Source organism: Fulmarus glacialis, unplaced genomic scaffold (assembly GCF_000690835.1).
Source record: "Fulmarus glacialis isolate BGI_N327 unplaced genomic scaffold, ASM69083v1 scaffold32049, whole genome shotgun sequence".
NCBI classification, from domain to species: Eukaryota; Metazoa; Chordata; class Aves; order Procellariiformes; family Procellariidae; genus Fulmarus; species Fulmarus glacialis.
Window position 1 is genome coordinate 3,035 of NW_009235757.1, and position 24,894 is coordinate 27,928.

The following is a 24,894-nucleotide window of genomic DNA, read 5'->3' on the forward strand; positions in this document are numbered from 1 at the left end:
AAGAGGGATTGAAAGCCTAAAAGTCTAAATTCGGGTTGGATATGTTGTCTCTTTGAAAGGAATACAAGATTAATGAAGAGTCATTTTCTTCCTGTATTTTGAATTTTATGGCATGAATTAAGTCTTAAGATTTTTTTAAAAGCTTTCTGGTATTCTGGAACTTCTACTATTGGAAAACACAGTGTTCTTCATTAGAATTTCTATTAGACTCTGTGCATTTTTTGTCTTTTAATTACTGTTATTTTTTAATTACTGTTATTAATTACTTATTTTCAGCTTTTATCTTACTCTTATTTGGCAATACTATTAGAGAATATTCTTGGATGCTTACGGTACTTTTCAAACATCAAAAAGCAAATGAGAGAGCGCAGTTTTGCCAAATTTTTTGAACATACCTAGAGTGACTTAGAGTCCTTCCTAAAAAGGATTTGAGCCCCAAAATCACTTTCCCTATTATACCAACTTTCACAAAAGATGTAGAAAAGTCAAGTCAAAAGGAAGATGTACGAAGTCAAGGGACTTTGCCAGGGTCACACCAGCATTTTGTGACTAAGGAAGGAATGGAGCACAAATGTTTGGGATCTATTTGGTCTGCATTTGACTGTGGAACTTTCCTTCTGTGAATGTTGTCTAATTATTATGGTATGAGAGTATATATCAATTATTATGGTCTGAAAGATTAACATAAGAAATTATTTTTTAGAAAAAGTTTTCAACCTTTAAAAAAATCTGAATTAAACATTCAAAGACAAAACTAAGCTCAGAAAATAGTGTAACAGCATGTGCAATTCTTTGCTGCTTCTTGCTTGTTTGTAGACTTGTTCCTTTTCAATAGCTTGCGAGAAGCCTAGATTCTCTTGTAGGAACACTGTAATCTGTTTTGGGGGGCTGAATTAAGGAACAAAACCATTAAAAATCAAAGCAATGAGCATCCAAATGCCTGTTGATGATCGGGGTTGAGGGCATATGGATTTATTAGTGGAATACTTGTGAAGCAAATACCTGAATTTGGTGTTAACCTTAGACTTTAACCTCATGACTTCTGTAGCTTTTGTGTACCTTGTTTTTCTCATTGTTTGTTCTGCTTCATCTTGAACAGGAGTACAGGCTCTCGATTTGCGGCAAATTATGCTATGCAATAGGAGGTGCCCCAAATCAAGTGGCAGGGAGTGCTGCTGCTTTCTTCCTACAGATCTACCTGCTAGATATAGCCCATGTAAGTAGCACAAGCAATCTTTAGAGATTGTAGACTTTCCTCAACTCTGATGTTGTCAACAATGTCCCTGGAATGATAAAAGGTGAATTAGCTAATAAAGCTTTTAAATTGTCTTGTTATCATTGCCTCTAGCTGTTCAGCATCCTGGAAACTGCATAAACTTGTCCAGAATTTTTTTTTCTTCTTTTTTCACTCGTTTCCTTTCTGTCTTGAAGTGGCCATTGTTTGCTTTTAGTTTGGGATTGTTAGTAGAGCTTTAGGCACTATAGACCTCACACGCTTGCAGACACAAGAAAAAGCAGTTCTCTGTATCAAGAGTCAGAGAGTGTAAGATATGAGACATCTGAAACATTAATAGCACCATGTTGAAGTTGTGAAGTTTTGTTCATTTGGTTTAGTTAAATCACTGCAGTTGCATCCAGTGGTCAACATAATTTCACATACATTTTATTTGGTTTGTTTACGATAATTTCTTTGCAAAGAAAGCTGAGTTATCCTTCCTGAAGGTTCTTTGTTTCCAGTCTGTGACTTTCTGGTGCAGAAGCAGACCTTGTAAAACAAAGCAGTAGGAGTCATCCCATTCATCTGACTTTCAGCTGCTCCAGCTAGATTTCAGGACAGCAGAGAAACAAAAAAATCAACCCATAAGCATTTTTTACTGTTTTGGATTGTCTTGTATGTCTGCCTGGTAACTAGGTCAGACAGATAAAATATAGCATAGAAAAAAGGATTTTAAGGAGATGAGGCCAAATTGCAGAGAGTGTGAGAACTGCTGTAGCTGAAACTACATGAGTGGCTTTCAGCACTGATGACTGTTTTTATTTGCTGGAAAGAACAGGAGGTTCTGGATCAGATATTGTTATCCTCTTGCTGTTTAAGATGTAGAAAAACAGGATATCATGTCTGGGGGAGTGGAGGTGTCCAAAAGATTGGATTTATGGTTTTCCTATAAAAGTCTGATATCAGAAGCTGAGGTGTGACTTACTTGAAAATTGGCAACATGGTAAGACTGGCATGTAAAACTGAGATCTTGAGTGTCCCATTGAGGTCAAAGTCACAAGATGTAGAAAACGGGCCAGCTTTGGAAAACAGCGTCAAGGATGGCAAGTGGATGGTGTGGAGTCTGAGGAGTTGGAGGTGGAATAGGTAACTTGGAGATGCAGCAGGGAGGTGGATGCAGCTCGGACTACAGTTGTTTCAGACTTACATCAAGGATGGCAATAAAAGCCATTGGAGATGATGAAGCATGAACTGAATAAGAAAGACACTAATACAATTTTCCTAGGGTGCTTATAAATACGGGAATTTCCCCACCCTCTGCTTATCACAGAAATTGAAAATTCTTGAAGCTAGGGACTGTTTATTTCTTTTTCTGTTTGTGTACAGTGTCCAGAAAGCTGGGGTCCCATTCCTGCATCTTTGGGCACTACCTAAATAAATCACGTAATAATAATTATTTTGTTAACAAGCTCCTACTGAAACCCAGTAATTTTGCTTAATATTTGTAATGATACACTTACTACTTCATTAAGGGGCTTAATTATTTGTTCCTTGATGGTCTAGTTTGTTCTCTGAAGTAATCATAGAATCATAGAGGTCTTTTCCAACCTTAATGATTCTAAGATCATCGAGTCCAACCGTCAACCCAACACCACCATGCCCACTAAACCATGTCTCTAAGCACCTCATCTACACGTTTTTTAAATCCTCCCAGGTTTGGTGACTCAACCAGTTCCCTGGGCAGCCTGTTCCAAGGCTTGACCACTCTTTCAGCAAAGAAATTTTTCCTAATGTCCAGTCTAAACCTCCCTTGGCGCAACTTGAGGCCATTTCCTCTCGTCCTAAATCCTGCAGGGACAGGATTTATTTCAAGGCCTGATAAACAGCTCTGAAATCCCGTGGGTTTTTCCACACATTTTCAGGGGAGAGCATGTAATTTCATAGTCACTACCTGGATTTAATTCTTTCTCACTTAGAGGGCAGAACTGTTTTAGCTCTTTGAGAGATTGGGAAACTCAGTAGGTGTAATCTTTCCTATATAATCCTTTCTAAGAAAGTTACATTTGTATTCACTTCCTGTAGCTTACAGTTTTTCCTTTTGAATTCCATGTTCCACCTAAATTACCTCTATAAACTGCAGACATATAATGTAACTCCAAACCACCACAAATTACTATAAAGCACCAAAACCTCTGATAATAGGATCCTGGCCTTTATTCCTTTTGAGATGGGTGAATTCAGCATATTTTATCTTGTATTTTATTAACACTGAGAAGTTTCTGGTATTGGTGCTGACAGACACTGTCTAGGTTTAGGGGCTAAGAAAATGCAGCCAAGGGATTTATAAGCCCCTAGCGATGATGAAGACAGGGTGACTATGCAGACTCTACTCCTAATGTAAGAGAGGTTTTGATTTTCCTCAAGGCTTTCTTCCACTTCTCTTTATGTAGTATCCACTTCTTTTCTGTCTATTCACATTATCTGAACAAAACACCAATGCAAAACCCACCTAATTTGAAGCTTCCTGTCTCCGTGTCCCTCATCACCGTGGTATTTGAACCCCTGTATCTTTCTGACTGCTGTTTTGTTCTTGTTTTGGCTGATCTGTCTCTTGAGAAGCAGTAGTGACTTGTGAGCAGTTCCAGCTCAGCCCCAATGGCAAGTCTTCCTCAGGGTTGGTGGGTTTCTTGCCCCCCTAGCTGTGGGAAGTACAAGTCAGTGAAGATGGATGAAGCGAACATCAGCAAACTGCTGTGGGACACAGCCCAGTGCTCATGCCAGCCTTGTCCTACAGTGCAGCAATAGAATGCTTGGAAAGCCACTGTCATTACCTGCTGGAGGCTACCATTCCCAATCCCCTGTTCATAAGCTTTCTAGGGTGGAGTATGTGTCTTGGAGCTGGTGGTGTCAGGAAGATTGGCTGCCCCTGTGATTTCACCTAATTTGGGCTAAAATTTAACAAAGGTGCATAGCATCTGCCTTTTACAAAGGTCATCCAGGACATCTCAGAGATTATTGCTTCTTTCTTTCACCTCTGAGGAAATACCTGCAGCAAATTCTGCAGGCAGGGGACCTGGACCAGCTGGAAGCTGTGTGATGCTGCCTAGGAGGCAATAAGCTCTGCAGAAAAGCTGGGGATACTAGCTCAAGCTTGGTGTTGTATCAGCTGCATCTGCCAGGCTTCCCGCTGGGTTGGAGCACTGATAGCATGAAGAAGTATATAGGTGAAGGGGTTTTGTCTGCTGTCGCTGTTTAAGCCCCATAGGCTGTTTCAGCAGTCTCTCGCTCTCTCTTTCTCCCCCCACCTTTTTTAACCATTGTGTGATATGAATTCCTAAGCTCTGTACAGATATATGTGAAAAATTACATTGCTTGGCATAAACTGTATTTCTATATAGGCACTTAAGTGTGGTCCTTTTGGGTTAACTTCAAAGGCTTTTCTACTTGGCCATTTTATTCTTACGTAATCCGTGAACATTTTTCAAGTGAGATTTGTTGGACATGTGCTGGCAACTTTGATTTGAACAGATGTGCCTTATGCAGTTCAGTTGTCACAGTTCAGTTCTGAGTGGATAAAGTGTGCTGTGCTACAACCTCTTCCACAGCCACATGCCACCAGTTGGCAGCCTTGTTGGTAATCTCGGGAGATTAAAAAACATGAATGCATATAAACAGCTCCCTCTACTTTTTTCTAGATCAGATCAAGATAAAGATACGGGGAAATGGGGCTGTGTGGGGAACAAAGTGAGGGGATGATTACAGAGGGACTCTGTCAGGTTTTATGACTAAAACAAGGACTTCGGTCTACTATTTGACCATCTGACTCATTTTCCTAGTTCTAAACACATTCATAATCTCTCCTTCCTTGCACTTTTCCCCTGTAATACCTTCTTGCACGGTGCCTGTCTCAATGTCTCATTTGTTTGCTACGGGTAACCAACAGTAATTTCTATGACAGCAACGGACATGTTTTGTAAATGAACTATCATTATTCTTTAAAACACTGAGGGTTTTTTCTGGAAAGTTGCTTTATGCTCTTTCATTGTATTGTGAAACAATGGCTCTTGTTTACAGTATTCTGTCTGTACTTTCAGATTACTCCGTTTCATGCCTCTCTGGTGCTGTTCATTGGCAAAGCCTCAGGTGCAGTTACTGATCCTGTTGCTGGCTTTTTTATTAGCAAAAGTAGATGGACAAAAATTGGCCGGCTCATGCCTTGGTAAGCATAAATTTGTACATATATTTACATATATAATATGAATATTGTGTGTACTGTGATCATACAGTCACCTCGTTGAATTAGACTCATTTTTCTTTGCCTGTTTCCCAGACAACAGTGACTGTATTAATTCTACATATATAAAACCAAAAAGAAAAATTGTCATGTCATCTATTTCCCTTTAGCTTGTTCACTCATGAAACCATAGAAGAGATTTTCTACCACTGGAGACACAAACAAATAAAGCCAAGACACTGCATTGTTAACAAAACTGGAAGCTCAGATCTAAAACTTTCTTGAATCTGTGGTTGAATTTTCATCTTTGTCTAGATTCCTTTAGTTTGGCTTCTCTCCTCCACAAAGTTGGAACTTGTTTCTGCTTGTGTCCTAGTGTGCCTTCACTTCTCATATCAGCCTTCCAGGAGCTCTGTTAATTTTAATTCTCTAGGCCTTTCAATTCAGTGAAGGATGTGTGCATACATATGGAACAGATGTGACACCATGGCATTGAAGGGCTCAGCAACCAGCACTGCCCCGACACTCTGTTACATTCTTCCTCACAGCAGTCATTCTGGTCCTGCTTCTCTTGCATCCCTGTAATCAAAATAATTAAAAAATCACCATGACTTTTATAATGAATGCTGTAAGATTTTGATCAGCATTTCTAAAGGGACAGTGTGATGTTCCACTATGACATACTTATCCCTTGCATGCACTCTAGCTGGTACACTTGTACATGTGCTGTCCATGTGCTATAAGGGGAGATTAGAAGAATGAATGTTACTCGTATAGGAAGGAGATTGACAGGTGTGAAGCAAGAAAATTGGGAAGGATTGGTCCATGTTAGAGGAATCCAAGCTTGTCTATGCCATAGGGCATTTATTTGTTGTGTTTTTTATATTTTGGAAGTCAAGGGGAGACTGAGTAGTTTGTGAAATAGGGAGTCTTTCATCACTACTCTATCTCATGCATTATAAGGATGTATTGTAAGATATTTTGAATTAATTATTAATTTTGAATTAATATAACCCCCAAACTTGATTCACAACACAAATCTAAGAGTAAATGTGGTATCCTGAGCAAAGAAGTTGAATTGTCGTGGAAAATAAGCCCAGTTTTTTAGCTGGTTCTCTTGCTGTCATGTGGTTTTACGACTACAGAAACTTGTCTGGGGCAAGCATATGTTGGAAGAAGGCTGAGATCAGCTGCTCTTGGCCACAGCAGGAACAGGGCCTTCAGGTCAAAGTTGAGCTTTTTGTCAAGAGCCTCATGGGAAAAGAGGAGCTTGCTGCTGTTTCTCTTTTCAGGATTTGGTTTGTGGCCAGGTAAATGAAGTGCTTTTTAATGAGCGCTGAATTAACCAAGTAACAAAGTTATTTGAAAAGAAAATAATGACATTTTTATACAAATGCCATTAGATGTATTCTGATGCCTTTTTTTTTTTTTAGTTCTCTGAAAATATTGCAAATAATGTGTTTAGTGTTAGTGTTAAATCGATGTTAGGATAGAATCATAGAATCATTAAGGTTGGAAAAGACCTCTAAGATCATCGAGTCCCACCATCAACTCAACTCCACCATGCCCACTAAGCCATGTCCCTAACTCCCATCCTAGCACAAGCATGAACTTATCAGCCCTTTGCACTGTAAACCAACTACTGTACAACTTGCACTTCTTACAGGAAAAGTGCTTATCTAACCCAGCCTTTAATATGCATTCATCAAACAGCTTGCTTTCTTTCCAGAAGGATTTTGTCTGGTTTTTCGGGAATAGTAATTATTTTCATGGAAATTTTGTTCCTACACTTCGGAGGTCAGACCATATTTATACAAAGCAAAAAATGGGTCTTCCATTAGGTTAAAAATACTTCAGTATTTGAAATTATTCTGACTTCTTAAGTATCTAGAGTGAAGCAATGGAATTGGCTCAGTCAGAAAAGCTTGCCAGCAAAGCAAGAACATTAGTGAAGAAGCTGAACATTTAACTATAGCTTAATACTGTACTCAATGTAATAGGAAGTCATCAGTCGCTATTGATCTCTCTTATGTAATGTGTTTAAAAGGCATAAGCAGACATTGACTTGAAATACACAAACCCGGTCAAATATTTTATCAGATGAGATAATAGTAGACAATCAGATATTCAGGAACTTCAGCAAGGCTCTGAAAACTCACTGACATTAATGAGGAAAGGAAAATGTGGAAAGAGGATGGAAGGGGGGAAGAATACTAAGAGGGATATTGCTGAAAAGTTGCATGAAAAATTGACTATGAAAATATTTTACTGTGGTGACTCTGGACACCAATCTGGAAGAGCTCACACTTTTGGAGAGGAAGGTAGATTCCCTGAGATGTGTTAGGATTTTACCCTTATTTGTGTTTTCCATTGCTGACCAGCTGTGGATGAACTGTGGCCTGGGGACTGGAGGGACAGAGAATACCAGAACCTGGCACTTTCCTTGTAAATGCTCAGCCCCCAGTGATGCTGTCCATCCCAAAAAGCAGTGTGGGAAAGCCATTGTTTTACTAAACTATTTACCCACATTACTCTTTTGTATTGCAGGTTTTCAGTTCACGATTGCAAAATAATCAGCTGACCCCCAATGTCAGTAGTGCTGTTGTGAAGGGATTAATCTATTTTCCCTTTTATGTGTTTGGATATTTTTTGTTGGGATCTTGGTCATCTAATTACATTGTCTGATTTACAAGAATACAGGAGAACCCTGATGCTGCAACTCAGATTTTTAGGAAATAATAACATCTGACCACTTCTTCCATATCATGGAGTTTGACAAGTGTTGTTTGCCTGAAATAATTTTTAAACTAGTGTAATTAATTGCTGGTTAATGGCAATATCTGGAATTTAAGTTTCTGTCATTCTTTTTTTTTTAAGCCACCTTACTCACCAGAAGCTGATCCGTTTGTGTTTGAAGTAATTAGGAGTTTTGCTGTTGAGTTAAATGGAGGAAATTATCATATACCCAGATAGATACAGACTGTAGGAACTTTTGCAGTGGGCTGTCCATTATCATTTATGCTGTTTTCAGCATTTTGAAGTGTATCAACGTATTTGCACTTGCTTGAAGTAGCAATGAAGAGGCCAAGTTGAAAGGAAAACTGAAGGCATTAAAATAATCGGAAGAGGGAATCCTTGGTAATAAGTAGGCTCATGTAAAAATTGCTGAAGTATGCGAAGACATGTGACAATAGAGCTTAGTTTTCAGTGGTTCTTTCTAATAAATGTGTAGTCTAAGACATGTACTAAGGAATGGCAATATAGGTATGCTGTTACAGTGCATATGCAAGGAAATTGTGTCTGTTCTGAGTGGGATATTAACTTAAGTATAGCTCTTTTCCTTTAGATTTGCTGGGCTTTTTCCATTTTATGGAAGTATTTGTATACATTTTATATTAATCTGTGTATTTAATGTACATTAATGTTTAATACTTAAAAACATGGCATTATTGTAGCTAGAAAAACTGCACATAAAATAAATTGCATTATATTGATTATTAGCAGGAAAATTTAATGTGCTTTGCTATCATGATGTTGAAATCGTTGACATGTGTTAATCTTCTTTGCAGGATGCTGGCATGTACACCCTTCACAGTAGTGTCCTATTTTTTTATGTGGTACCTGCCTCCTTTTGTATCAGGAAGAGTTGCATGGTACCTGACTTTCTACTGCCTTTTCCAAGCACTGACCACAGTAAGTAGATTACAGGTCACGATGTTCTCAGCAGTAACTTGCTTGTTTTCTGTCTATGTTAATGCATTGAGATTTAGTAAACTGAGATTTACCAAAACTTTACATTTTATTTCAACCTCTAGTGAGTTTAAGGGATAGGCAGATGTCCTTTTATCAAACTCTCTGCTGGTTAATGGTTTCTGCCAATGCTTTCTCTGGCAAATGGCTTGCTAATTCTGACAGATTACCTCCAGTCACTTTCATTGGCAGTCCCCTTCTTGTATAGATCCACAGAGACATTCGGATTCCTAATTCCAGTTAGACATCCAACTTCTCATAACTTCTATTTTCAGGAGCAGATTAGGAGACCAAGTAGGTTTGTGGCTCCAGTTCTGGGTGTTTTCACTCAAGCTAAAAGGCAATGAAAAGTCAGGCAACCAGAGCTGAAATAGTACTGATAGTAGTCATCACGATATTTATACCTGGATAGAAGAGTTTGAGCACATGAATTTTTTAATACAGCCCAGAACTTGTAATATTTATGCAGAAGCCATCATTTCACTGGATCCCAAAGAACTTCTCTGACACGTTCCGTACTGTACGTGTAGGGGACGTTTTGCCTTGTAGCCAATATCAAGATGGAACAAGGTATCTTCTGTGCAAAGCAGGAGATTAGGACTGGAAGTGAGACAGCTGCATTGCAATTTGGCAGGGTGTATCCTGGATGATTGAATTTCACTGGATCACGTTTTGAAAAAGTGGTTCCCAGACATTTAAAATGTTTGTATTTCTTGTTTGACTTTGGCTTTTCTCCTGTTTACAGATCTGTTGGACCTGGGAATTCTGTATTCCTATGTTAAGCTGGAATGTTTACCTAGGCCCTTTGTTTCCTCTGGAGAAAGATGGTCCAGAAGACATAATGGCTTAAAATAATTTTTTTCCCTCTCTCTTTTGAAGGAAAACCACAGATTTTCCATGGCAGAGCTTTGAAAACATATACAATTGCCATGTTTGGTGGAGGTGAACAGAAATGCATTTTGTTTGAACAGAGTAGGATGCAGATTGCGAGACTTAGTTTGCCTGGCTACAGATCTCTGTGGTGGTGGAAACACCACAGAGACCTTGACTGTTCAAGCAGTTTCATGTCCCACTTCCACTTCATAATAGTCTGAGAGTTTGGCCTGTATGTTGTTCCAAGATATTAGAAGTGATTTTTGTTTCAGTTCAACACTATGAGGACACGGTCCCACTCACATCATTACCATCCAAAAGGTGAAGCCTTTAATGTTCAGTAGTTATTTTCAATGAAGTACTGCTGGAGATAAGGCCTCTCCTGCAGTAAAAGTAGGGCTCATTTACCCAGCATTGCAATAAATATTACCAGTGCATTGTTTCTACCAAGATTTTACAGCAAGGTATCAATTGCATGCTAGATACAGTGCTGTAAAAACAAACAAGCAACACTCTTCATCTACCTTTTTGTCAGTGCATGGACATAGCAGTTGGGTGTTTCTACCTATTCTTAACTCAAATTAAGGAGTGTGTGGCAAAATGATGCTGAAGACAAAGTAGTTTTCACAATTATCTCCTGGAATTACATAGTGAGACAGATATTTGAAATATTTTGGGGATTTACACAGTCTTCTGGCTTGAATAAAGTGGAAAATTGTATTGTCTTCATTGTGGCTTTGCTTCCCGGTAGTTAGTTCAAGCTAGGAACATGATAGTCTCCTAGTGCAAAGAAAACTAGATGCTTTATATCCTAGCTATAAAGGACGTTTTCCCAAGGAAGCTGAAGGGGCACAACATTAAGGTAAAGTCTCTTGGTATCATTATTTATTATTTGTATTATGAAAGATACTTTTTTCCTCTTATATGCTTTACAAATCTGAAAGAAAAGACGGGTCTTTGTGCTAAAAAATACATTGTTCTAAATAAGTGAATTCCAAGGTCGCATTAAACCATTTTCCTGGATATCAAAGGAATACAGAATTTACCCTGACGTTTCCTAAGTGATGTTCTTTCTTTGCATAGTTATTCCAAGTACCATATTCTGCCCTCACCATGTTTCTCAGCACAGACCAGAAGGAGAGAGATTCTGCAACAGCATACCGTGAGTGTGATCTGGGCTTTCTCATGTGGATTAGGGCTGAGTTTTATTTAAAATCATTCTCTATCTATAGGAAGTTCCTAATGGTTTGTGTCCCTAAACTGGACTTTTATATGAGATTTTTAATATCTGATGAAAAATGTTTTGTCTTGTAAATGCTTCCATTTTTCTAGCTAAATACGATACATGAATGTTTTATTGTCTCAAATTGTCTGATTAGCTATAAACTCTTTTTGGTTTATTGCTAGCCTGACGAAACAATAAAAATCACTCTTACCCAAGCCAGGATAGGGAATAATGATTTCATTTAAAGGTGATTTGTAGGGGAAAAAACAAAGTGCTGATCTTTGTTAACATTCAATTAAAGAAAGCCTGAAAGTAATTTTGAGTATTTTCTTTTCTTTTTTTTTTTTTTTTTAGTTTGGATTTCCTTAGTTTTGTGTTTCGTGTTATAAATTCAAATCTCCAAGCTGTTTTCTCTGAAAAAATTTCTAGAACTCATAGAGCCAAGACAGTTAACCCAAGGAGAGTAATTTTGTGTGCATGTTCACACCAACTGAAATCTCTTTTTATCTCACCTGTGTTTGTTTAATTCTAACATATACCTGGTAGTTTAAGGACAGATCTTGCTGTAATATAACTAGCACTCTGAGTGTATTATTCAAAAGAATGAGGGCTTCCAGACCGTATCTCTGGCTCTTCAACAATCAAAGCCAGACAAAGTTTTTGGTGTGAAGCAAATCAATCAGACCAGAAAAGCGCGATGAAAATATTTTCAAGATTTCCTGTATAGATCATAAATTGAATGTAAGAACAGTTTCTTCCCTTCCTACTCTCTTCAGCTCTGTTCTCACGCCTTCTTTATTATGTCATTGATATTTCTCACAGCCACCAGCATTAAGCAAGGTAAAGAGAAAAGAGTGCTCAAATGTCATATGAAAGACTTTTCTGTGTATTAATCTGTCCTTCAGTGTTGCTTTAGAAAAACTTGTTGGTTTTTTTTTTGTTGCATCTGTTTTCTCTTCCTGGCAAGATCCCTTTTCTTCTCCATTAGTTCTTCTAACCTTCAACATCCTTGCTTGAGTATGTTGAAAACTAGACCGTAGAGGCACAATGAAATGGCCACAAGTGCTAAAAAAAATCATGTCAGGAATTCTATATAAAATATCCCCTGAGCAACCCAATCCCTTTCCAGCCACACGGAGCAGTTGTAATTTGCATTATCATCAACTATCTCAAGAGAAAGTCTGGGCTAGCAGTCATAGGACAGGACTAAACAGCGGGAGATTCCAGTTGTGTTATATTCTTTGGCACTGACTGTATTCTGAGTCATCTGGCCTAAATTCTAACTAAATCCATGTACCTAGTGTTTTCTATTGTCTGGTTTTATGTCTTCAGAGGCTGTGATCCAAATAAATGTGCTTTCCTATCTGCTAGTCCCATGCAAGGCTTCACAGGCATGTGAAATTTGTGCTCATAAAAGCTGTTGAACTCCATGGCTGAGAGGTGTTATACATTTATAGAGTCATTTTATTGTTCAGGAAAGGGTTTAACTTTTGAGTGTACAGCTGTTCTCCTAAGCCAAGTTAGGGTGGTGGAATGAACCATAGTTCTGACTTTTCAAATGTTGGTATTTTTGTATATTTTGACATTATATTTGTTTGGGGCGAAGTTCTCTTGTAATGGTTATGATTATGTGAGAATCTGTTTCTTTTTTTTTTTTTTTTTTTTTTTTAATAACAGGGTCTTACTTAAACACTTTTCTCTGGCCTCTCTTTGGGTTACATAGAGAATTCTTCTTGTTGATAGACTTTCTTGGATGCAGTCAGTTGTTCAGGCATTTCTTCAACTGCTTAAAGAAAAACAGCTGTGTAATATGAAGTGTGCTTTTAAAAAAAGGTTGAGATCAGAGGATCCATTACCCTCTACTGGAGACAGGCAGAACTGCTTATTAGAAATGTTGTCCTGCTCCTTACTATGAATGCAAGGTAGAAATACTGGATTCCAAAGTTGCTTTAACGTAAAACCTACTTACATTCTGGGCAAAATATAACCTACTTCAAGGTACGATCTGCTTTCTGAAAGATCAGCTTTCTTGGCTAAGGTGGAAAGTAATAAAGTATAAATTGTGAGCACACAAGAACTTTGAAATATGCCTGTTTCTCAGCTCTTGCTACTTCTTTAAGGTTTCATAATGGTTGTACTTCTGTTGCCTGTAATAATGCTTCTGAGTTTTATTCTATGCAAGTGCTTGGTAAAATGCAGATGTAGAGCCCTAGATAAAGGTTATAAATGTGTAGGTGGTGTTTTGAATGAAAGGTGACACTCAGGTGCATTGCCTTTGCACTGGGTAGCAGCAGTTTGGAAGCTCTGCAAGGCCCATCTGAGACTAATTTGTGTCCAAACACTTCAGATCAGGTTGAGGTTAGGATTTCCACCACCTGCCAGCACTTTTGTGTGTATGTTTTTTGTGTCCCTGTTCCTAATCTGTTCATGTATTCAACCCTACGTATCTTTATGCAAAATGCATAAATAGTCTCTGGAGCTAGGACAGGAATTCAGTTTATCTCCCTGCCATGGGGATGCTGGGTATGGCTATATTGCATGGAAACAGGAGTAGTAGGTTTGAAATCCCTCAGGGTGAGAAGGATCTAGAACCCAGGTTACTCATCACTCGCCTGCAACAGAGCTGTAACAACTAGACGCCTTGTTGACTGATTTTGAGGACATGAAGCATGAGCTGGATGCCCATGGTTAGATCTTCACTTTCCCACATGGAGACTTTTGTTGTTTTTTTAGATGATCCCTTGTTCTGATGGTACTTGGAGTGTTAGTGATCTGATGCTGAGGTAGCTAGTTCTGCCCGACTGTGGCCTTAGGCAGTTAAGAACAGCATCTGCTGTTTCCAAGAGCTTTACAGCTGTATTATTTCCAACATAACCCTGAGGTAAGTATCATTTTATTTTACAGTTGGAGAACCTAGAGGTCTGATCAGATAAGTGGCTTGAAAAATGTTTCACAAGTTACTGTTAAGCTTGAGATGAAAAGTCTGATGTTATGGCTCCTAGTCCTGCTTTGGAAGAATGGCATTCAACATTTAAACTGTGTTCCACTCTGGTCCTCGAGATGAAAGGTTTCAATGTTAGCCCCTTGTGGCTCTTAATCTCAGCCGCATCCATCATACAGCTTGTGTAAAAAGAGGCTCTTCCATGGAGGCTTCTAAAAACTGATCAGAAAAGAGATGACAAAACTCTCTTTCCTTGACACTGTTCTGTTACTGACCTTCCAGTTCTGCTGTTCTTGGTATTGCTTTTTCTGCTTGTTCCCTGTAAAAGAAAATGGTTTGATGAGGTTTCTCTTCAGTGAGACAAATGAGCAAGCTTGCAGACAGTGCAGGAATCGAGTTCTCATCCTCAGTGCACATTTGTGCTTCCTTCTTTAGGAATGACCATGGAAGTGCTTGGGACCTTGATTGGAGCTGCACTTCAGGGGCAAATTGTGGCTAGTGCTCATGTCTCTCATCACTGCACTGTGAATCCCCCAGTAAACACAACTGACTCCTGGCATGACGCTCTCAGCTTTCCAGACCCCTCAGGTCCCCTGTCTCATCAAGTAAGTGTCTATGGGAGCACACTAAAATCTCTTAGGGAGAGGGATGGGGGTGTTTCTGTAATACTGTATCATATCATCCAGCCGGATGAGCATGAACATGACTTCCTGGAAATCAGTAACGCTGGAGCTGAAACAATGACCTTGTTGCAAACAAGGTTCCTGTCCGTTGTCTTTGCAACCACTTCTCAGCGTGACAGCAAAATTACACTGAGGAGCTTTGCTGAAGATGCCAAACTGTAAAGTAACTAGGAGGTATATGGCCATCCTTTGTTTTCACTAGGGGCTGATTTACAGTTTAAAATAGCAGCTTAGTAAGAAAAGATTTACCCTGCTAGGAACACTGCATCCGGTTCTGGGGTCCCCAGCACAAGAAGAACATGGACCTGTTAGAGCGGGTCCAGAGGAGGGCCACAAAAAAGGTCAGAGGGCTGAACACCTCTCCTGTGAAGAATGGCTGAGAGGCCTGGATTTGTTCAGCCTGGAGAAGAGAAGGCTCCAGGGAGACCTTATTGCGACCTTTCAATATATAAAGGGGGCTTATAAGAAAGATGGAAAAAGACTTTTTACCAAGGCCTGTAGTGACAGGACAAGGGTCAATGGTTTTAAACTGAAAGAGGGTAGGTTTAGATTAGATATTAGAAGAAATTCTTTACTGTGAGGGTGGTGAGGCACTGGAACAGGCTGCCCAGAGAAGCTGTGGGTGCCCCATCCCTCAAAGTGTTCAAGGTCAGGTTGGACAGGGCTTTGAGCAAACTGGTCTAGTGAAAGATGTCCCTGCCCATGGCAGGGGGGTTGGAACTAGATGAACTTTAAAGGTCCCATCCAACCCAAAAAATTCTATGATTGTATGAAAAAATGGTGGCTATAGCAGGATCTTTCAGTTCAGCAACACTGCTTTTCAAAGTAGTTATCACTAGGGATCTCCTGTAAAGATTAATGACTGTTATGTGAACAAAACTGTAAGTCCTACTTGGAATCTGTATTCTTGTGAAGGTACAAAGCACTGTTGAAAGTAAATGGTTGAGAACAGGTAATTAGTGGGAGCAGGGCTCAGTGGTTAACATGTGGAAAGAGCCTAGAGATCCATGCTTGTTTATTTCATTTTCCACAGGAGATTTTTCCTGTAATCCTGCACAAGTACTTTAATCTCTTCATGCTTCAGTTTGCTATTTTTTGAGAAACAAAAGAGAAGGTTTTATATCTGGGAGGAAATCCTAAAGCCTGATCCAAACCTCAGTGAACACAATTTGGTAGTTTTCCATTGTTTCCAGTGGAAACAGGCCCTGAATCAAACAATTACCTTGTGTAGTGTTTTTTTCTATGTCACTTGTGAAATTAGCAGTTTGTTGATTCCATTTTACCAATTGCTAGATTCAGTCTTTCTTTTTATATTTTCATCTATTTCTCTGTGAGTGCATGTACTAACTGATACATAAAATCCCCCATGAAGAAGATTCCTTGACCTGAGTCTAATCTCAGGTGCTTGGTGCAAATTAGGATGTGCGTATTCGTGCTCTGCTTATTGTAGTTGAATAGTTCCTATTACCACTCTTCAGCTGCAGTAAAATCACAAGCTAAAGGCATGCTTTTGAATTTGCATACCCTGGCACCAGCACTGGTAGTCCAGGAAGGGGACCAAGGCATGCCTCCCCTCACTCCCAGACACTATTCTCTGTCTCTGTGCTACCTGATCCTTGTTTTTTGGCACAGGTCATTGTAAGGCTTCTCAGAGTGCTGATCTGGGAAACTGCTTGGGGAGACCTGCTGCTCCTGTAGGTGGACATGCCATTTTATAGCTGATTAAAGCATTTTTGAAGCTGCTTGTTAGGTAACTTCTAGATATATTTTATCAAGACACAGAACACCATCCTCTCTTCCTTTTTAGCTTCTAGGACAATGGCTTGATGTAGAAAACTACTGTGCTATTACAGCTCTGTGAATTGTCAAGAGGAGTAGCTTGAAAAGTTGTGCAGCAGGCTGAATTTCATTGCACAGCAGATTCCCTGTCTGAATCTGCTTTATGCCATAATCACCAACTTCCACTTTCAAATCTCTTAAATGGCTTTCAAGGAAGAAAAAAAAAACAACCATGCTCTTGATTTATTTCCTTTCTGTCTAACCACATGTGCTTACCTGTCCTTTTTGAGGTAGGAGGGAGATGGAGAAAGAAGCTTCACAATGAGTTGAATGTCAAGTAGGTTTTTATATTGAAAAAATAACAAAGGTACATAGCCTAAAGTAGCCAGAGTTTGTAGGTAGAAGTAGTATCTTTCATTAAACTAGCTACTAACACTGGGAAACAATGGAAAAGCTTTTAGACACAAAGATTTTTCAGATCTGAAGAAGTCACAGTGTGACTGGAAACTTGTCTTCTTTTTTTTTTTCAGCTATATGGGTTGATTTAATTAAAGATATTACCTTCCTCATTTCACTTCCTTATTTACAAGCAGCCATGTGTTCATTTTTTGTGAGGATTTCCTGTTTATTTGTTTTGGTCTTTGGTTTTTCCCTTCTTCCACTCTTTTGTGTGTCACCTTCTCAGGTTTTGTAGATGAGTAGTATCCCATGGTTGAGAATGGTCTGAATTATGGTGTCCAACTGTTTTCCTTGAGTAAGATTCTGTTCACTCCTTGTTCTTTCCTGCCCTTTTTCCCAAAGAGCCCTTAGGCCTGGGCAGAGACCATAGGCTGAATGAACTGCTCTGGCAACCCACCTCACTCCCTGCTGCCCTGTTTGTGAGGGCCAGAATTTTTTGCCATTCACATAACCTGGCATCAATTTGGTTGGATTATAGGAGAATGCATGGCCACTGAGCCACGTGGGGGAGCTGCTTCCATCGCATGACAGGGCACTTGTCTTTTGTTCACACCACGGATGACAGGATATGCACCTAACTGCACGATCAACCGGAGATGTTGGGTCTTGAATTTTGGTTGTGTGACTGATGGACATTAAGTTATAAGTTGAGGCAGGACTAGGGTCTATGAACCTGAAGTACCTCCGTCAGTCTACAAAAAAATATTTAGAAGAGGCCGAATCTTGATTGTTTCTTTTAGTGCCATTCAGGAGTATGACCCTGACCCTTTTTGTCACGAGGACTAATTCTTAGCTGCTCAAGAGCACACATAGTTTAAAAGAAGACCTAGTAAATGATATTATTTTGCTCATTATTAAAGAAAGGAAGTGGAAGAAATGGTTATTTCTAAGCTCTCCTGAAGTTGTAACTGTAAGCTTAGGAGTGGATCTTTCCTACTGGAAACCAAGCATGGATATTGATACAGTTCATAGATGGGCTAACAAGTTTTGTTTAGGGTCCGAGAATCTTATTTGGCCTATCATGAATACCCTTGATAGTTTAAGCTCAAATTACACTTAACGATGGCTTGTGAAAGAAAGCATTTAATTCAATTGCGTCAAGCAAATTAACAAATAAATAGACATGAAATATAAAATTCATAAGAATCCTGTTACTATCCTTTTTTTCAGCCCCTTCTCTCCTGGCTAGGCTGCTTTTGAGGCTGAAATTACCTCGTTTAAGTGAATTCAGGTATCTACAATATTGCAGTCTGTAGTCTGTGCAAGCCATAACCAGTAGTATAAAAATACTCTGTGACTTAATTTATAGCTCTAATATTAAAAAAAAAAAACAAATCTTTATCCCAAATAAAGAATAGTCCTGCATTCCTTTATTTCACCATGTCCCCTTCTGAAATGTATATTATCAAATCTTAAGCTATCTTAACAAAAGCTGTTGACTTGAAGATTGTCTATACTTACATGGTTCATCTATACTAAGTGACTTTATATTTGGGAGTATATTCTTGTAATTGCATGCTTGTTTACAAACTGCTTCCTAGATTTATAATAATTTCATTTGCAATATATAACTCATAATTTGGAATTCAATTTTCCTATCAAATAATCATTGTGTCATAAAGCTCTATAACCAGCACTTATTTTATCTTTGATAATGCAATATAAAATAAATTATTACAGAATACTAAAGCAAAGTAATTTTTTAAAGCTTTATTCCAGAGTCAGTGTAATCAGAGTTAGAAACAATAAATGTGATCTGATGGTGTGGGAGGTATCCTTGGAGGCTTTGTTCCCCTGGCTAATTGGAAGCAAAGTAAGTAACTGGGAAAACAAGCATGCAAGCTACCATATTCTCAAAACATTGGCATGAAAGTGTGATTTCTAAAATTTATTAGAGCCTAAAGGAAGTTTTTATTATCACTATGTATAAAGGCAGTAACTGTAGTAATTATGTTTACATCAGTACTATCACCCAGCATGAAGATACAGATTGCAGTCTGTGTAGCTAGATCAACTGGTTTTACTAAAAATTAGTAATCACTAATCACTCTGCGGATGCTGCATGTTTTTGATAGATGACTGTGTATGTCTATAGCTAGTCTTAACATAAGTAAATTTTTAAAACGTTCAGGTTGCCAACACAGTAGCCCTTTTGTTCACAGCTTTCCCCCCCCCAACTCTCCCCCCTAGAAATATATACTTGTGTGTCCTGGATTTATCCTAAAGTAGGTGTTGTTTATAAATGAACTGCAGAAGTGAACATTTTTCAGAGAGGTAAAAGACAGACAGTTGTCTGTATGTAGACAGGCATTTCTTCATTTGCAGATGACTCACCAGAAGGAGACTGAAATTTTCGTAATGACTTGTCACTCTCCTGTCACAATTTCAAATATGTCGGTTTTCTTTTCAAAGGCAAAAGTTTATATGATTGCAGCAGGGGTCATAGGAGGTGTGTATCTTCTTGGAATTGTCATTCTTTTTCTTGGAGTAAAGGAAAAAGATGGTAAGATATTTTTAAATATGCTGAGATTTAATAATAATTATTTCACATTCATCTCTGGAAAAGATTGTTATTTTATGTATTCTGCTCCTCTTAGATCCTTATGCCTTAAATTCAGACAGAGCAATTCCTTTCTGTAAGGGGCTTGGACTCACCATGAAGCATGGTCCATATGTGAAGCTTACAGCTTCATTTCTTCTCATCTCGACAGCAGTTCAGGTAACTTCAGACTCTCTAAGTCAGTGTGTTGGCCTCATTCCAATCCCAGCATGGGAGAGTCTGCGGCAGCTAAAATGCAAATAACCTTTGGCTGGTGACTGAAGGTGGTGATCTAGGGGGTGGTGCATTCCCTACAAATCAGTAGGGAACCAGAGTCCTTTTTTGGTGCCTGGGGTCCTGTGCGGCTGGAGATGGTTCTTTCAAATAAGAAACAAAACCAAAGTCCTGACCATTTAAAGATGGCTTTTTTATTTTTTTCATAAAAGGTGAGGAACTAGTCCTAGTGACCCAGATTGGGTCATTGTATGTTATCCGTCTACAGTCTCCTGTGGTTTCTGTTGCTTAGAGAATGCTTTTTCTCTTCTCTTCTCTCTGTTCTTCTCTGTAGTGTGTGTCCCTTTAAACCATTGCCCCTTCCCTTTGCATAGGTGGCTGTTCTCAGTGGCTGAACTGGTTCTTACGGAGTCTTTTGTGATGGAAGGCATTAGGTCAGAGTACGAAGATGTTCAGAGGCTTACCTGTCTCAGAGATAGGTAGAGCTAATTTTCAAATGAGGACCTGCGGTTGAATGTGGCTCTCGCAAAAAGATGCAATTCGTCCTCCCATAGAGAGAAGCTGTAGAAAAACTTAAAGCCACTCAGTAAGAAACCCTTACTCCCCATAGTCCAGCAGTCTTTTTAAAGCTTGATTTTTAAGCTATGTTCAACTCAGTAAATATGTTATTTTAATGTGAACCTGTACATATCAGTTGAAGTTGGCTTTATTTTGAAAAGCAAATAATATCCACGTTTTTGTCAACAGACTCTTACTCACATGAGCCATTGATCAAGTGAATATCAGGACAGAGAGCAGTGCTGCATTCACCAGCAGTCCTGGTGAATTAGTAAGTTCCTTGGAAGGGCTGCTTAAAAGTCTGTTTGCCAAAGAAGCACTGAAGTTTCCTGTTGGATTTGGGCACAGTTAGTAGGCTGTCCTTTACAGCATCTGTCAGTCCTTGCTGGAAGGCCTAAGGGTGAGAAACAATAGCTGAAGCATTTCTGCTTACATCTGGGAGCTGCAGGCACTGTGAGCAATAGCAAGGACAGGGAGAAGATGAAAGATGAAAGGTCCCTTATGGTCCAGATCCTTCCATCATCCATTCAGTCAGTAAGGATACAGTGCACATCTGGTTGCTGGCAGCCAACTACTTGCTGACAATACTAAAGAGGAAAAGATCTTCTGTCAGTCCATATCTCATTTTTCTATTTGTACAGACTGAAGGGAAGGTGTGAGGGGAGGCAGAAGCTGGAAGTTGTATTGATCCAGTTCAGCCAGCATGAGCAACCCTTGCTATTGTTATTCAAGGGAGTGACGCTGACTTCGTGGAATTTAGAGAGTGGATTACTGGTGAGCAGAGGAATAGGCAGGTAAAGATGCATTGGCCATAATCCCAGAATGTGATATTCTACATCTAAAATGAAGGCAGTGTAAACTTGGACGTAAGATAGGGAAGGCTTTGGTGGCAATGGAGAAGGGATATAACTTTTATCCTAGTTTGCATACAGATGATTGGCCGCTTATAATTGGCACAGACCTGCAAATGCCCAAAGGAGCAAGAGTTGATCATACTGCTGTGGTGTGAGTATTAAATCCTCCTCTGTCACTCCACTTCTGCAGAATTGCTGGAGCTGGGCCTGAACCATATTCCGGTGTTCAGAACCCCCCTGAATTCTGCTGTATGGTGGCAGTGGCTTTACCTGTCGTTATAACACAGTGCAGCTAGATCCTCCCATCCAATGAGTACTCAGACTTATGGAGATATCTGGCACAACGCTACACTCCATAGCCAAGGTTGTATACAAAACCAGCAGTTAGCTGCTTTACTACAGGAAGTTGGCATGAGTAGTAACTGAAGAGTAACTTGTTCCTGAGTCAGAGCTTCTGGTGAAAGATTTATGGCATTGCTATGGAAAAGGAAGGGCGATTTCTTGCAGTAGTCTGCATCTGTGGCTGTGACAACAACACAAGGCAATTGCAACACAGGGAATAAAGCCTTTAGATGGAATCCTCTCATAAGGCAGTTGCTGTTTTGGTCATTTTTATGCTGTATTAGCTGCATAATTTACCTAAATAATGATTTACCTCTTGCTTGCCCCAATATTAGTGGCATGTTACTCCAGTGATAGCAGGAGTTGCTTCTTTAAATCATTGCAAACGAGGGAAGAATGAGACTCCCAAATCCTACATTTAACAAATCGGTCACTAATTATGTTTGGCTAGTATGGAGTGTGACGTCATTTTTGTCTTTTTTAATTTTCCTTTCTTTTTTGGTGGTCCAAATGTCTTCAATTCAACAGCTGGAGCAGAGCAACTTTGTCCTATTCTGCACTCATGCTGCTGATCTTCGCAATCACTTCCAGTATTTGGTGGTGACCATCTTGGTGAGTTGCACTTCTCTCCCATATTTTTATTTGATAGCTGGTTCTCACTGGTTTTTGGCACAAAATAACAGAAGGTAAGAAGAGTTTTGAGTCTAGACAGAGCTGTTAAGCTACACCATCTTTTGCATTGCCTGTTTGAAATAAAGCTGGTGTTCTCTACTATACTTCTACAAAATTAATGCTTTGGAGCTTTTAATTCATTCCTTGTTGCTTTTACCTGTAAGCCACTTTCTGCTCCTATAAAGGGCAAAAGCTGCTGCCAGAAAGGAAGTCTGGAATTTTAGCTCCTTTTCCCCTTTCCCCAGTCTGATATACTGAAAATTAAACAACTTTAATTTGTGTATTCATACACATGAGCCTTCTGGGCTAGGCAGCTTGCAAGGATAAATATTTAAAATATCCAGAGTTGTGAAGGTTCCTCTCTAGAGCAACTGGCAGTGTGATAAAAAGATTCTTTTACAGAACCTTTTTTCTTGACATGCAGAGGTAGAATTCTGCTTGCTTAGGTGATACTTATAACTCAGTTACACACTGCTCCTGTATCGCATGATTTACTTTATGATTACAAGTAGTATTAGTTGAAAACTGCCATTTTCATCCTTCTGACCACAGTCCTTTTAATGCAAGTAGAACATTTAATGTTGCATAATTACTAGGATGTGCACATACTGCACTTCTGAAATATTTTGTAGAGAATTTGTCTACCATATAGAATACTGCAGCAGTCATTTTCAGGGAAGCTGTTGCATGATTTCTGACCCATTTGGCACAGACACTTTGTGGAACCATCTTAGGGGAACTTCATTTCCACTTCTTGGTCACAGTCTCCCACCCTTCCTACCCCTTTTTGATTCTTCCTTTCCCACATTATAAGACAGATCTTTTCCAATGATTAAAACCAAAATGTTGGAGAGCAAGGGATGACTCTTGGGTATCTTAAGGCTCTGCAAGTAATGGACACCAAGAAGGGAGGCAAGAGACAGTAGAGTTAAAGTCAGTAAAGAGTGGAATATAACTGTAACAGTGAAGATGACATTTGAATTGAGGTCAATTGTAAGACTGTCATTAGTAGCAATACTTCAGTGCATTGGTACTATGTTGCCTATGGTTGTTGCTGCTAGCAGGTGACTATTACAGTATATGAAATGGTAATGTTGGCTGTAAGCGACTATTTCTCTTACAGGTTGTTCCTAAGAATAAACATGTAGTATGGAATATGTACTTTAAGATAAGTGTATCTTGTTCTTCAGCTCTCTTCCTGTACGGTGGGGTAGAGCTTAATTCACTTATTGTTTGTCAGGTTCAGATAATGAGGCAAAAGGCATTAGCACAAAGTATGACTATTTGCAATATGTTTGACCTTTAATGACTGTGTCATGTATAGCTTTAACTGCTGTGTCTTACGTTAGGAAAAGGAAATTTTAAGACACGGCCTTCTGATTTTTGACTGTGGAAAACCCTCTCATGGATAGCTTTCGTTTGTAGTATGTAATAGTGAATAAAAAAGAAGATCACTCAAAGGATGAGGAGAAACAGGAATCTGCAAGTTCACCTTTCGTTCAGAGCATAATGAACTAGACAAAAAGATGTCTGTGAGCTCTACAGCTGAAGAAGACAGTGGCAGTAAGCACAGTACAAATACGTTTTTTTTGTCAATTGTAGGTATCAGCAGCTGTGAGCATTCCCTTCTGGCAGAAGTTTCTGCAGCGGTTTGGCAAGAAGTGTGCAGCATGGGGCATTTCGGTAAGCAAATCCTTTGAGAAAAAAATCTCCTTGTGCTCACTTCATTTGACAACTGGAGCCACTTCAGGAGCTCTTTCAAGTGCTTATTATCCCAAGCTACATGAAATTTGCTCAGTTTCAGAGCTTGTTTTAAATTGTTATACCAAATTTCAGACAGATTCCAAGTTTCCAGGAGAAACTTTTGAGAAATGGATTGATGCTGAAGGGAGGTCCCGGTTTGTTTAAGAATCCGCACAAGCTCTGCATTTGATGTCATGCTCAGGTCCCTAACCACCACCCCCCTTCCCATTCTTTGATATAATACACAGATATCATTCCCTTAGTCTATGGACCACCCCTATAAAATGTCTTTAAAATGTCCACAAATGTCCACAAAATGTCCATTGAGTTCATTTAGTCCATGACTTTGGGTTCCATCTGTCATGGTGGTCACTCAGGACAGGAGAGGTGGTGTGTTGCATGGTGTTATTGGGCACCAAAGCCAGCTCAGGTTGGGTCACTGCTGCACTTGCGCTGCTTCTTGTAAGGCTTGTCCTCCATTGGTTCAGGTGGTTCCTGCTATAGTAATTCCCATAAGATGCAACTCAAATCATAGCTTACAACAATTTAAAGGTATATCCATTACAATCTCCACCCTCGTCCCTTTGGGCCAGGTTATTGCAATCCTCCCCTTGCCCCTGCTCCGGCTTGGACTTATCCACAGACTGCAGTCTCTTAGGGGTGTACCTGCTCGAAGTGGAGCCTTATCGATGAGCCACAGTCTCTCCAGAGGTATAACTGCTGCGGCATAGACTCATCTACTGCCACAGTCGCTTTGAGGTGCACCTGTGGCCACCTTTTCCGTGGGCCACA

The 24,894-nt window shown here is 39.4% G+C and overlaps 1 protein-coding gene across 1 annotated transcript; it reads left to right on the forward strand.

Moving 5' to 3' along the window:
- Positions 1-1,099: 1,099 nt before the first annotated feature.
- Positions 1,100-24,042, forward strand: MFSD2B (major facilitator superfamily domain containing 2B; the record flags this gene model as incomplete). The annotated part of the gene is made up of 9 exons (XM_009586142.1): positions 1,100-1,216; positions 5,311-5,435; positions 9,020-9,143; positions 11,157-11,235; positions 14,675-14,844; positions 19,573-19,663; positions 19,758-19,879; positions 22,216-22,299; positions 23,962-24,042. Coding segments are annotated over 9 exons (993 nt in total), but the record flags the coding sequence as incomplete, so codon positions are not given.
- Between the last annotated feature and the right edge of the window lie 852 nt (positions 24,043-24,894).